The sequence below is a fragment of the Elephantulus edwardii genome, unplaced genomic scaffold, assembly GCF_000299155.1.
Source record: "Elephantulus edwardii isolate Elephantulus edwardi_28Jun2011 unplaced genomic scaffold, EleEdw1.0 scaffold00023, whole genome shotgun sequence".
Lineage (NCBI taxonomy): Eukaryota > Metazoa > Chordata > Mammalia > Macroscelidea > Macroscelididae > Elephantulus > Elephantulus edwardii.
Genome location: NW_006399773.1, coordinates 3,913,377 through 3,928,101, shown reverse-complemented (window position 1 = coordinate 3,928,101; position 14,725 = coordinate 3,913,377). Strand labels below are relative to the sequence as shown.

General features: G+C 37.6%; 1 protein-coding gene across 1 annotated transcript in view; it reads left to right on the top strand.

The window, feature by feature from the left end:
• Nucleotides 1–14,725, top strand: part of PIBF1 (progesterone immunomodulatory binding factor 1) — a 311,116-nt gene that overhangs the window by 232,819 nt on the left and 63,572 nt on the right. Inside the window, exon 16 of the mRNA XM_006882728.1 lies at nucleotides 5,102–5,275. Coding sequence (XP_006882790.1) covers nucleotides 5,102–5,275 — 174 coding nt within the window. The remainder of the gene's footprint in view (nucleotides 1–5,101; nucleotides 5,276–14,725) is intronic.

Sequence of the window (14,725 nt, the reverse complement as noted above, 5' to 3'; positions counted from 1 at the left end):
CTTCAGTAAAATCTTGCTTGCATGTGAAATCAGTGAGATTGTTCTGTAGTTTCCACATTCTGTTGGGTCACCTTTCTTTGGGATAGGAACAAATATTGATCTCTTCCAGTCAGTTGGCCAAGTGGTCGTTGAATGAATGAAACTGTGAGTGAGGGATATTGTGAAACCTAATAATACGAAACATAGTATATGGACTTTGTATGTACACCAATATAAAGTAAAAAGGTTTTCAAAAGGAAATGCAATCAATAGCAGATATATATATAGGCAGACAGGCAAAGTGAATGGATGTAAAAAGACATGAAAATTGCCCAGAGGTGCATGATTCGGATCCACCAGATGCTCTGCCGGGGAAGGTGGGACAATTTCCTTCTGTACCAGTCAGATCTGATTTGATGGTACATACACACAAAAATAATAAAATAAAAATAAAAATTTTAAAAAAGGACATGAAAATTACAAGAATAGGAAAAACACAATTACATTTTGTAATTAATGATATGAAACAAAATATATGTGGAAAACCAATCTGTTTTTCAATCTTTCATTCAAATCACAATTAAAAATCATAAAAAATAATAACTCTATATATGTACAAGTAATTGGAAGCAGTAATGGCTTGCACTTGCTAAGTAACATGTCTCCAGAAATTCTATGAACTTTGATAAATGTCGATAGTTATAGAGGTGCTTCAGGCCTTTTGTTCATAGGGTCACTATGAGTCGTGTTCTACTCAAAGGCAATCAGCAACAACAGCAACAGCATGTATAAGTAAAAATGCCAGTAGAAAGATGTGGGGAATGTCACAGCACTCTTACATATGTTAAAAAAAAAAGATTAAAAAAACCTAAATAACACGGATTATTCCAGAGAGAAAGAAGCTATCTACAAAGAAATAAGAAGAATTTTGCCATACTTCTCAGAAAGTAGATTTTAGAAAGCAGAGAATATGATAATTATGAAGAAAAACATTATGCTTTCTTTCATGACGCCGTCTCTCAAACATTACAAATTATATGCCATCAAAAACAAAGAGAAAAAGCTAAAGTCTAAGGACAAGTGGAACTTGTCATTATGCACAGTAAAAAGAAATGTCCGTTAACAGCTGTGCCTCTGCCCCAAAAGCACTTGGTCCACAGTTGATTCCAGTAAACACTAACCTATTTAGAAAGCTAGATAATCTTAACTTAGGGTGATGGGAGGTGGGGAAGCTATATCCTTTCTATCATTGAGGAAACATAGAGACTGAGAAGAGGTGAGTAATCTTTTTAAGAAACTCAAGGTCCAACGGGAACCTAAGTAAACACCATGATTTTGAGAAACAGATGTAATACAAGAAAAAGAATCCAGTTGAACTCTTGATATTTGCAAAATTCTCCTGTATACAGCATGGGTTCATTTTCTGTGAACCTATTCACGCTCTGCTCTCCAGTGAACAATATTTACAAATCACTAGACAGTACTGCAAATACACCTGCAGACCAATCAGAAAGAGCAGGGGAACACAGTCAGAAGCAAAGCAAATTCAAACCTCAAGTCTAAACTGTAAGAGCAGACTCTTAACTAAGAGGTGGAGCCAGGAATCAGGAGACAGATAAGAAACAGATAAGAACCAGAACCGACCCAAGGGAGGAACAAACCAAAAGAGCTCAAGTTGATTTCAGCCTCCCAAAACTTTTCGTTTTATAGTAACAAATCTATTTTCTGGTTCTTGCCTGTTGTTTTGAGACATTCACCTTTTTCGTAACGTCAGTGCATCACGTCTATTTTTTGCCAGTCAGTAAATTGTGATTTTTGTGCACTGTGATCATGTCATTATCATGGTAACCAAATAAGGCAAGATGGAGAATTTTTTTTTAAAAAAACCAAAAGGTAAAAAATATGTTAAAATATATTCATGATTCAGAAAATTCAAGATCATACAAAAGCCATTTCTTTCTATTCTTTTCCTAAATTCAGCGTAATCAGACTCCAATCTCTAAGATACAGTCAGAAAAGTATTCCAGTAAATAAATACAATATGGCACTGGTATATACATAGATAGAATATTAAAATTAAGAGCTTAAAAGCCTAGAAATAGACTATAAACTTAAGGGATTTTGTGAACAGAATATGATAATAGTGGTATCTCGAATCAGAGAGGAAAAAGAAATTATCTCTTCATGGTATTGTAACAAGACAGTTATCTGTGTTGAGGACAGTGAATTCATACTTTTCACCATAAATCAAGATAACCCTCAAATACATCAAACATTTAAGTATTTGAAAAATAAACCAGAAATGTAATTTGAGGGGAAGTTGAAGATGAAAACTTAGAAAAGACCATAAAGAAAGAACTCATTAAAGATTGACACATTTTAGCTAAACCAAAAAATAAGTTATATATCGTTTTTACAAAAATAAGATAAATCCAAATTAAAAGTAAATTCTTAAAAATTTGCCACTCATATCACAAAGGACTAAATTTCCTAGCATATTAAAATCCCCTAGAAATTAATGGGGGGGGGGATGGTTAGTGATCTCATGGAAAAATAGGCAAAGGAAAGTCTTAAATCTATGAAAACCTGTGTGACCTAACTTAGAAAAGAAAGACAAATTCAGCATACCCAGTCACTTACCGGGCTTGCAAGAATCCAAAGAGGTGCACAAGCAGACGTTTTCATCAGGAAACTAAAGCTCATTGAATATAGTAGGTCACCCAAGTTTGCACAATTAGTAAGAGTCAGGAATAGACATGTCTTTAACTTGTAGTTGAATATGAAAATATTTCCAGTACATGTACTTGGCTTTCGGTATGCTCAGCGTATGACAATGTTAAAGTGAGATTTTCTTGGTTTTCATTTTACCAGTGATATAAAAGAGACCATCAATTCAATCATAGATAATAAAACTGAACAGAATTTGTTCTAATGTTATTATTGTAGTATCTATTATAGCTGTAATTCTAATATTCTAATTCTGTATTGTTTCTTAAGTTCCTTTTCAAAGACTGTTGTAGCAAATTGATACAGAGTACCTTCAAACAGAATTCTCTTTTCATTCTAGTGGTTGGACGTTTTACTCATGAAGTAGGCAAGGCTATACTTCTTCCAAAGACACTAGGGAATGGTCCCTCATCATACTTCAGTTGTCTTATGGCCCCTGGTGTCCCTTGACTGGCAGCAAAACTCCTGTCTCTGCGTCCATATTGAATTGGCTAGCTTCTCCCTTTATATACCTTTGTCTCCAACTCAGCCTTTACAGCCAAGGATAGTCCAGAGCGACCTCATTTTAGCTTAATGAATCATAACCTGCAAAGAGTCTAGTTTCGAATAAAACCATATTCTACATTTCCAAGTCGGTATGAGTTTTTTGGGATGTTGTTAAGCACTTTGAAAAGTGTTCCTTCCCTGGATATCATCAGAAGCCTTGATGCCACTGTTGATACTCCCAAATAAACAAAAATACTACTGAAACAACAACTGAAACAACACCCTCAGTGGAGTGATGCTGAGTCTGGGGAAGGCAAACCTGTGGAATTTCTCTAAGGTATCCCCTGGCCCATGCCGGAGAGGTGGCCTGTTCGTGTCACTGCTCTGGTACTTGAAACAGAAGGAAGCTCATCTAGGACATTTGGGGCCCAAGCCGTTTGTCCTCACTTCCATCCCTTCTCTGCTTCTCACAGCAAATAGTCTAATCTCTTACTTGCTTTTCTGTAGAATAGTCATGGGTTGTATCAGAGACCATGGTTTCTATTCTTTTATGTCATCTCAATACTGAGACAAAATTGAGGGCTAATAGAATGATGATCTTTCAGATAGAAAGTAATTATTTCAGTAGGTGAGGATACCATCATCTCCCCTTTCTCTTAACTTGACAAGTTAGAACTGAGCTGAAATCCACTAGACATGTTTAACATTAAATCAGTGGTTACATAGTAGGGAAGCACATAAATGGAAGAATGCAACCTTGAAAGCAAAAAGAGTCCCCATCAGGCTTAATAATGGATATCAGATTGGCAATGTGAAAAGATTGACAGTATCTAAAAGCGCATACATTCTCATGGGCATTGATAGGTTAGCCCAGTGCAAAAAAAGAGAAAGAGAAATCTGGCAGCATTTCTTCAAGCTCCTTTCCTATCCTTAAGATCTGTTAAAGCAGTGTGGCTTGAATTCAGCAGCCCTGTTTTAAAATACCCACTCAGGCTTGATGGTTCTAAATAGAACTAATGACAGCCAGAAAAGAAGGGCCTGTAGGAACTTGCTCTGATGTCTATAAACAGATTAGCCGAGAGAGCAGAACGACTATCTCCTATAGCTGTTTTTCCTCTTTGCATCAGCATAAAATAAAATAATAGGGGAGGGGGACATTACCTCTAATTCAGCCTGTCCCTGTTCTACAGATAAATAAGGTAAAAGAAGAACTTAATCTATTTATCTGTGTTTGACTCAATTTTTTGAACATTTAGTTATTGTAAATAGCCGCTTAGTAACATTTGGTGCTAAAGGTTTGACTGTGGGGAGAAATGATAGACCGTAGACTTGGTGGAGAAAATGTATTCATATTTTATCAGAAATCTTTGAGAAATTGAGCATAATTCTTAATTAGAAAGGCAATTGCTAAAACAACTCCAATTATCATTTATAAAAGGGATAAGGAAATACAGCATGTTTAAAGGAATCCGAAGTGCTTAAACAATCAATTTATGAATGGTATAGAAAAGCTACGTAAAATGGGGGGTGCTGGTGGTTTTCTACTTTGTGTATACATTAGAATTACCTGAGGACCTTTAAAAAATTCCAAAGCTCAGATATACTTCAGGGCAATTTTTTTCACAGTCTCTAGGGATAGGACACAAGTACTCTCATAGCAGTCAAATCTGGGCCCACTATGTAATGTAATGTTTATCACAAATCTTATTCGAATACTGTTGATATAAGATTTCTAGGAATCATTATTATATACTAATATTTTGTTATATTCACAACTTTCTTCATTTATGTTATATAATTTCTTCAAAGATTTCTTTCACTTCAGAATGAAAATTTTTAACATCTGTCTATTTTAGCCTGCTAGTAAATATTTGCTAAGATCATGCTGGTCGTTTTCTTCTACCTATAGGAATTGGCAGCAATGAAGCAGATTCTTATAAATATGCAAAGTAAGCATCATGAGGACAGCTTACTTATTACCCGAAAGGATTCAAAACATGTGACAGAAAACAAGAAGTCAAAAACTGTGGATGTGCCTACAGAACATGAAGAAAACATATTCATACCCAAACCAACACTCTTTGTAAGTACAATGAATTAATAACTTTCAATTATGTATCTTAACTTCATTAAATATATTTTACTTACATTTATTTTTATTTACATTGATTTCACATTTATTTTTATGAGAGAGGATTGAAAGATTATCTGTATTAATTTGTTTTCTGAATATTCACCTATCTTATAGCTCCTATTTGGGTCTATGTTTTCAATGAGCATATTGGGCTTATCCAGAATTACCTTAAATCTTATTCACACCTTACCCATCCACACCCCCAATACACACACACACACATCCCCAGGTCTCTAAGAACTAAGTGCAGAGAAATCAGAATACCATTTTTGTTTCAGGTGGAGTTTTTTTTATTGTTATTTTAGCGAGTTTGCAGAGAAATTTTCAGTCACTTTTGCACATTTTCCTCCCTTCCCCTCCTTTCTCTCTACCCCAATTCATTTTCTTTTTTTTTTAATATTCATTCATTGTTGCACAGTGTCTTCCCTCCCCTCCTCACACCCCCTTCCCCAGCCCAGTTTGCAATGCACCTCTTATTCTGGACTGCTGTCATATATATAATGCCTAATCATGTACTCCTTTTAAACAGTTCTTGCCTTCATCTGTTCCATGGCAGTGTTCATTATCAGGGTCCTCTTTTCCTAATTTTCCCCTAAACCCCCATGCCAGTCCTATTTTATTATAAGTGATATTATGCATTATTTGTCCTTTGGTGACTAATATATTTCACTCAGCATAATGGCCTCCAGGGTCACCCATGTTGTATAATATTTTATCAGTTTCTTGGTTTTTAGTTCTGCATAGTATTCCCTTGTGTAAATATACTTTAGTTTTTCTACCCATTTGTTTGATGATGGACACGTGGGTTGCTTCCATCTCTTTGCTATTGTGAACAATGCAGCAGTAAACATGGATGTACACACATCAGTTTGGGTTGTGGCTCTTGTGTCTTTAGAGTATATTCCCAGTAGTGGAATTCCTGGGTCGAATGGTATTTCTATTTCCAATTTTTTGAGAAAGCGCCATACTGCCTCCCCATAGTGGTTGTACCACTTTACATGCCCACCAGCAGTGAATAAGGGTTCCACTCTCTCCACAACCTCACCAGCATCAGAATACCATTTTGTATCCTTTTAAAAATTTACGTAAGAGTGAAAGATTAGGAAATATCACCCTTTCCTCTTAATTATGAAATAGTATATTTTGTCGTAAGAGTTTCTTCATAAAATGTAAAGCCAGTCATATGGAATTAGACTCAAAATTTATGTATCGAAATTAGACAAAAACAAAATAGAAAAATTTGAATTAAATCAAAGAAATAAATTATGGAATATTTTAAATTACATGCTTTAACAAGTAATAAGAACAGAGATTTAAAAAGCCATAAAATCAAAATAAGAGTTGCATTATTAATAAGTTCACTTCTCTTCAACATAGTTTCCCAGTCAGCTTTCATTTCTGAACAATATTTTAAAGCATTTTTACCTCCTGAGAATACAGACTCAAAGCCAAAAGATTTCCCTTCAGATATTCTGATTCCTTAGGTACTAGAATTTAATGTTTTCAACCCCCTGGATGGTTATAACAATCAGTCAAGTATGAGAATGTCTGATCTTAGCCATTTCATTATACATGTACATTACCCTATTAAAGAGACTGAGATTGGAGAGATTTCTCTTAGTGATTATGTAATTTGAACTCCTTTAAAAAAAATCACAGAGAGTTAGAATTCAGATGAATAGAGAACAGTTGCTGGGAGAATACACATAGCAGTAGTGGAGACTGAACTGACAGAGGGGAAAGGGGCCTGGATTGACCAGCCTGAGCACAAGGCCACTTCACATCTCCAGCAGCGTAGTATGTGGACCTTCCCTTCCAATAGTACAGTGGTTTCTCTTTGTGTATGTTTGTCTCCTGGTTTCTGCTCACTAATAGTTTTCTACTTCCTCATAACTGTAAATTTACTCAAGACTCTTTGATTAGAAACATAGATCTGTGCATCCTATGTTTATGTAATTTTATAACCCAGTGCTCTTTTTCTTCCCCAAGAGCAAGAATCTAACTGATGCAGTTGATCTTTGTTGCATAATATTCCTTTGTGACAAAGTGTTATGTGCCAACAAGTCACTCATAGTGTCCTTATGTACTTTAACTCTAAAAGCTACCCAATCTTGTGCCAATCTCATCATCCCCAACAGACCTAATGCCACTGCTCCAGTCACTAAGTGAATCCATTTCATCCAGGGTCTTTCTCTCCTGCACTGTCCCTCCACCATTCCAAGCATGATGTCCTTCGCTAAGGAATGGTCTCTCCTGACTACATACCCAAAGTATGTGAGATGGAGCCTCAAAATCCTTGCCTCTGTGGAGCAAACTGGTTTCACCCTCTCTATGACAGACCTGCTTGTTCTCCTGGCAGTCCACAGTATGTTCAACACTCTCCTCCAGCGCCATAACTCAAAGGCATCAGTCCTTCTGTCATCCTTATTTATTGTCCCACTTTCTGATGCATAACAACTAACTGCAAAAAGTATGGCCTGGATCACCTTAGTCAGCAGACTAACATTATTGCTCTTTCAGTACTCTAGAGAGATCCCTGACAGCAGACTTTCCCAATGCAATTTGCCTTTTAATTTTTTGACTGCTGGTGCCAAGACTGTTGATTGTGTAACCAAGCAACTGACATTATCAATAATCTAAGACTTATTAAAACTATTAGCAAATCTTTTGAATACCTACTCTTGAGTCACATGCTTCCCAACTACTCTCACCATCGTCATCATCTTTGACTATTGAGCAGAGGCCATGTAGTAGCAAGTGTAGCTGCCTAGGGCTATTTATTCAGAAGGGCTGTGGTAGTGGGAGTTTTTCTTAGAAAGGAGATGGCAATTATGGCAGGCAATATGATATGTCTGTTTTGCTATAATCTATAAGAAGAATGTAGACTGAACACATAGTCATCAATATCAAAAGTAGACTTAGATGAAAAGCACAAGGTACAGTTTAAAACTTACCACTATGATCTGCTTTTATGACCCCACTCTGTTGCTATCAAAGAACTTCTCCTCCTGACCCTTTCTGAATTTAGTAGGAAAGCCTGAATCTGATTTCCCAAAATCCTGAGTGTATCCTATATATGTACCAGTAAGCTTTCCCCCAGTAACTGGGGATAATGTTACTCAGTGAGAATAAAATTAAAATTCAAAATGTCAAGTACTAATTGGGTAAAGGGCTTTACCCCTTGTTTTTGTTCATCTGTATTTTTCTCCTTTTTTATAATAAGCTTTACTCTTTTTATAATAAGGAGACTTTTAAAAGAGGTATGAGCTCAGTTGTGTCCTAATGAAAACTGAAAACCATGCTGTCCTGGGTGGTGTGAACATTTAGCCTGGAATGCCAACCTAAAGGGAGTTCTGTGGGTAAGCACTTGTGCTGCCAACACAAAGGCAGTTGGTTTGAATCCACCAGCTGCTCCAAGCAAGAAAGATGAGCAGTTTCCTCCCATGTAATTTATAGCTTCTGAAAACCTGCTGGAGGGTCAGCTGTGGATCAGTTCTGACTCAAAGGCATTGAGTGGAGTTGAATTGCTAGTAAACAAGTCTGGCAGCAGAGAAAGGTGAGGAAATAGGCTAATTTTTTTAGAAGCCTTTCTATAGCATTTGACCTTTTTTAAAAAAGTAATCTGTCATATGCAAAATAATAAGATCTCTGGGAGGTTTAAGGTGTTCATTCTTCTTGAGGTACAACCGAAATATGCAGACCAACTGTAAAAACCCACTGGAGGGTCAGCTGTGTGCCAAAATTAGAGAATTAGTTATTATTATTATTATTATTATATTATTTATTAATGTAAACCAATCAAATCAAAGCTTTGTGCTAATGCAGAATTAGTAATGTGAACTGACAGAGTAACCTGGAGCAAGTTACATAAACACTTTTAAATTTTTCTTTTCCATGAAATGTAAATTACTACTCTTATACTAATATCTTATGACATTTTTTAGGACATTGTCTTAGTTATCTAGATTATCTAGGGCTACTATAATAAGGATGACTTTAGCAAACAGAAGTTTATTCTCTCGAAGTTTTCGGGAGACCAGAAGCTCAAGTTTAGGGGACAAGCTCCAGGGGAAGGGTTAGAAGGCCCTCTCTGTTGGTTCTGGAAGAAGGTCCTTGTTTCCTTCAGCATCTGTTGGCCCAGTGTTCCATAGACGTCTCTTTAATTCCTGGCCTTTCCCTATTTCGACATGATTTGCAGCCCAAAGGCCTTGGTCTAAGAGATTCATAGTCCTAGAACTCATTTCTCTGGTCAATTCTCTCTGCTTTTTTCTCTCATAAATTAAAAGGTGATACAGCCCATACCCTAGAAAGGCTCCCTTTGTATTATATCAGGTCAGGGTTGTGACCTAACCAAAATTGTTACATTTCACCCTAATTGCCTTACAACTGATTGGTTGACCAGATCTCAGATCATGGAGAATGACTACATCATTACATAACTGCTTCTAATGAGGCTTCATTACAACATGAAAGTAAGAGTTTAGATTTACAAAGCCTACAGGGAGCTCTGGCAGCTTAGTGATAAGGAGTTGTGCTGCCAACCCAAAGGCAGGCTGTTTGAATCCACCAGCTCTCCTCGGAAGAAAGATGGAACCGTCTCCTCCCATGTGGTTTGCAGCCTCTGAAAACCTACTGGTCAGTCAGCTATGAGTCAATTCTGATTTGATGGCAATAAATATTTAGAGGATAATTAGATATTACTGAGAATCATAGCCTAGCCAGATTGACAGATATGTTGCCATGTATGTCATTCAATCCATGACAAACATCTTAATTTTTAGTTACTCTTTTGAGTATTTTCAGTTTTTCATAACCATGTTTTTCTTATATTTTCTCTGATCTTATGATGTAAATATCATGCACATATTTGAAAATAAGATCTAATAACTTTTTCTAATCCTTACAGTCTCAGAGCAAAGTGAGAATAACATTTCTAACTTTCTTCCGAATATTTTGGCCAACATTATTTGTTGCTGTCAAAATTCTTTTCCTGACACTAAATCCAAGAATGGATGTGTGGATGAATTTATGGGTGCAAATTTATATGTACATTATAAATGTGAGGAAATACACAAGACTTCTAAGTTATGAGGTGACAGAACTGTGACAAAGAGGTGAAGAAGAAACTGAGATGTTTTAATTTATGTTCTTTTATGTTCTATAAATATTTTGCAGTTCACATGATATATATCAACGAAGATGACCCTAATTGGGACATTTTATACAAAAGTGCTAGCCGTTTAATCACAGATTTGAGAAAGCATTTGAGTGTTGCATACACAAAGACTTGATTGAACTACAGTTCCTTTGAAGAAGCCGTATTCCCATTGGCTTTGCACAGCATATAAACAAATCAGACCCTTCAATATTTGCTATTTCAGGAGGAAAAAATACTTTCCTTTTTTTTCCCCTCTCCAATTTATTTATCATAACTATATGAACTTTGATAAATGTCTATAGTTGTAGAAGGGCTTCAAGCTTTTTGTTCATAGGGTCACTATGAGTTTTGCATAACTCCAAGACAATCAGCAACAACAGTTGTATAGAGTTTAAAATTCTAAATAGGATGGAGAACTTTATTTTTTTTATTTTTTATGTGTACCGTCAAATCAGATCTGACTGGTACAGGAGGAGATTGCCCCCTCCTTCTCCAGCAGAGCATCTGGTGGAATTGAACCGTGTACCTCTGAGATTGTAGTGCAGCATCTTGCCACTAGGCCACCAGAGCTCCCTTTGGAGAACTTTATTGTAAAGCTAAAGTATCAAAGGAAAGCTTTGCCATCAAGCCCAACTCATAGTGGTCCTATAGAAGAGGGTAAAACTGCCCCTTAGGATCCTAAGACTGTAATCCTACCGATGTATGGATGCTGACGACCACATCACAGAGGTGATGATGAGTTCGAACCACTAATCTCTCAGCAGCCACATACTGTAACCACTGCACCATCAAGCTTTCTTAACTAAGTCATAAATAAAATGCACGCAGCCTAACAGTGATGTTTCTGCACTGAACCAACAACTCAGCCTCTTTCATTCAGAAACAACCAGTTCTTTCCCAATAATCACCTACTTACTCTCACATTAGTTTTTTACTGTACCTGGCCTGATTTCTTCCTGTCCTCACCTATCTCCTAATTACTTGGGGGGTAGGGGAATGGAGTAGCTGTACTAATCTTCTTCTACAACATTACTTTTTTCCTTCCAGGGCAACTTGGGAATTATTATTCATTACTTGTCTTTTGCCATCCTGTTAGAATGTCATTTATACTTAATGATTCCGAGTACTGTCACTAATTTTCTGAATATCTTCCTAAAATACAAATGCTAACAACCTCTGAGCTTGGTCTTTTCTCTAAGTAGGTTGTTGTTGTTGTTGTTGTTATATGCCATCGAGTCGTTTGCGACTCATAGCGACCCTATGTGCAACAGCCGTAAACCCTGCTCTATCCTGTGCCAATCTCATTGCCTCTGACACACCCATCCTGAGTACCCCAGTCACTGAATCAATCTACCTCATAGAGGGTCTTCCCCTCCTGCGCTGTCCCTCCACCCTACCAAGCATGATGTCCCTCTCCAAGGACCTGTCTCTCCTTACAACATGTCCAAAGTATGTCAGATGAAGCCCCAGAATCCTTGCCTCCAAGGAGCAGCCTGGTTTAATCCTCTCTACGATGAATCTGTTTGTTTTCTTGGCAGTCCATGGTACATTCAATACTGTTCTCCAGCACCACAGCTCAAAGGCGTCAATTCTCTTTCTATCCTCCCTAGTCATTGTCCAACTCTCTGATGCATAACAAGTAATTGCAAAAACCATGGCCTGTATCAGGCGGACCTTAGTCTCCAGAGAGACACCGTTGCTGCTGAGTACTTTAGAGAGGTCCCTAATTGCAGACTTTCCCATCACAATACGTTTTTTGATTTCCTGGCTACTGGTGCCAAGAGTGTTGACCGTGGAGCCGAGCAAGCTGAAGCTGTGAACAATCTCAATCTCTTCGCCATCCATCCTGATGCTACCGATTGGTCCAGTGGTGAGAATTTTTGTTTTCTTGACATTGAGCCTCAGTCCATACTGAAGGCTGCAGTCCTTGACCCTCTGCAGTAAGTGCATGAGGTCCTCCTCAGTTTCATCGAGCAGGGTTGTGTTGTCTGCGTAATGCAGGTTGTTGATAGATCTTCCACCAATCCTAATGCCACGCTTCTCCTCATAGAGCCCAGCCTCTCGGATAATCTGCTCTGCATACAGGTTGAAAAGGTATGGAGATAGGACACATCCCTGGCGTACACCCTTCCAATTTTGAACCATGCAGGCTTGCCGTGCTCTGTTCTGACAACTGCCTCTTGGTCCAAGTATAGGTTTTGCATTAGCACAATTGTTCTGGGATTCCCATTCTTCTCAGAGTCAGCCAGAGTTTTGTAGGTATTAAATAAAGAAAGAATATTAGGCTACAAGGAGTGTGGGAAGCATACTAAGAATATATAGTACCAGAATAATGTCTTAACCAAGTGTTACTGGGGAGTTTACGGTGGGGATCAGAACTTGACTTGTACTGATTATCTCATAGTTAGCATAGATAAAGGGGTAAAATTAAGCTTATGTCATTGATGTATAAACAAAACATGTGATTCTCTTGAAGTAATTTAGAAAGATACCTACAGTGATCTGTGTTGTTGTTGTTGTTTTTTAAGTGCTGTCGAGTTGTAGACAATTCATAGCAATTCTATGAATGAAAGACCTGAGCATTGTTCATAGAGTTTCCAGAGACAAGCTATTTCGGAAGTGGATGCCACTCCTGCTTACAGGCTTGTTTTAATCGGGGAGCTTCACGGAGCACTGTCCACCAAGAGTAACCAATACCACATTTGGCACATCAGTATAGTAATCTATAAGGGAGGGAAAAATACTCCATTAACTACAATTCACTTCAACCAGTGTATACTGACTCTGTGTAGTGTCCTCATAACTTGTCCCTCTCCTGCCAAGTCAGCACCAATGTGTAGATGACTTCTCGGTGAGTTTCTATACATCACGCAGGAGGAGCTTCCCCTCAAAGCCACTGGTGGATTCAAACCAGAGAGGCTGAGCCTTTAGATTAGCAGAGAAGTTCCCTTGGGATGATACGACCAGACTCCCTTGGGATGATAGAATCAAAGCTCCCTTGTTTTTATTTGCCACCAAATCAGAACTGACTCATAACTGACCCTCCAGTGGGTTTTTAGAAGCTGTAAATCACATGGGAGGAGATTTCCCCCCATTCTCCCATGGAACAGCTGGTGGATTCAAACTACTTGCCTTTGCTTTAGCAGTGCAACTTCTTATCCACTAGAGCTTCCTAGACATAGAATATTTGCTCATACGGCACAGAATTACCTTTGAAGATACCTCTGCTCTGGAATCTAGGAAAAGTAAACAACAAATAGTATAAGGCGAAACCTGTCTCAACATCTAGAAAACAGAAATTCTCACAATTGGGTCAATAGGCAACATCACAAAACCTAGAGAGATTGAAGCGGTCAAGTATTTCATCTTGTTGTTGTTGATTGCCACCCAATTGAGCATGACTCATAGCAACTCTATGAATAAAAGACCTAATGCCTTTTCATAACTATTTTTCTCCAAGTTCATAGAGTTTCTAGAGGCATGTGGTTTAGGAAATGGATGCCACTCCTGCTTCCAAGCTTGTTTTAATCAGGGAGCTCCATCACCATGGGTAACCTTTATCGCATTTGACACATCAGTATCAAAATGTTCAGCATCACAGCAACCACAAGTTATCTCTGTACAGCAAATGGACAGACCAGTGCTATACCAATTAGAAGAATGTTTTACCGAGAACAATTAAAATCAGGCCAGAGGGCCGCATATTAAAATCACCCACCTTCGGCTTGGTAGCATCACTTTCTGTCCACACTTAGAATTAATTTTTAATCTTTTAAGGAAGTTTTAAAGCTGCTTTCTACCAACACTTTATTAATAATAAATTTGGAACAATATTGAGCTGTTCAACCTTTAATGTTGAAAGTAGGTTTATCTTGTCAAAATATGAACAGGCCTCAAGATAATGTCTTAGATATAATTCCACTTTAAAATAATAAAATTTTTACCCTACACTTGCAGGAATGTGAATTGCAGTTATTCCTGATGTAATTTACCTTAAGTTAGAAACAAATAATTTCTCATAGAGGTGGGGAAAAAAGATTGACCTCAGGAGATCTCGTCTAGGCAGTAAATTCATTCACTTGGTAGAATCTACGCTGGAATCAGTTCAACTCTGTCCTGCTTTTAAGCACTGATATGTACTATTTGATTCACAATTCATATCTTTTTTTACACAAAATAATTATATCTCTATCCGGGAGGCTGGGCTCTATGAGGAGAAATGTGGGGTCAAGATTGGTGGA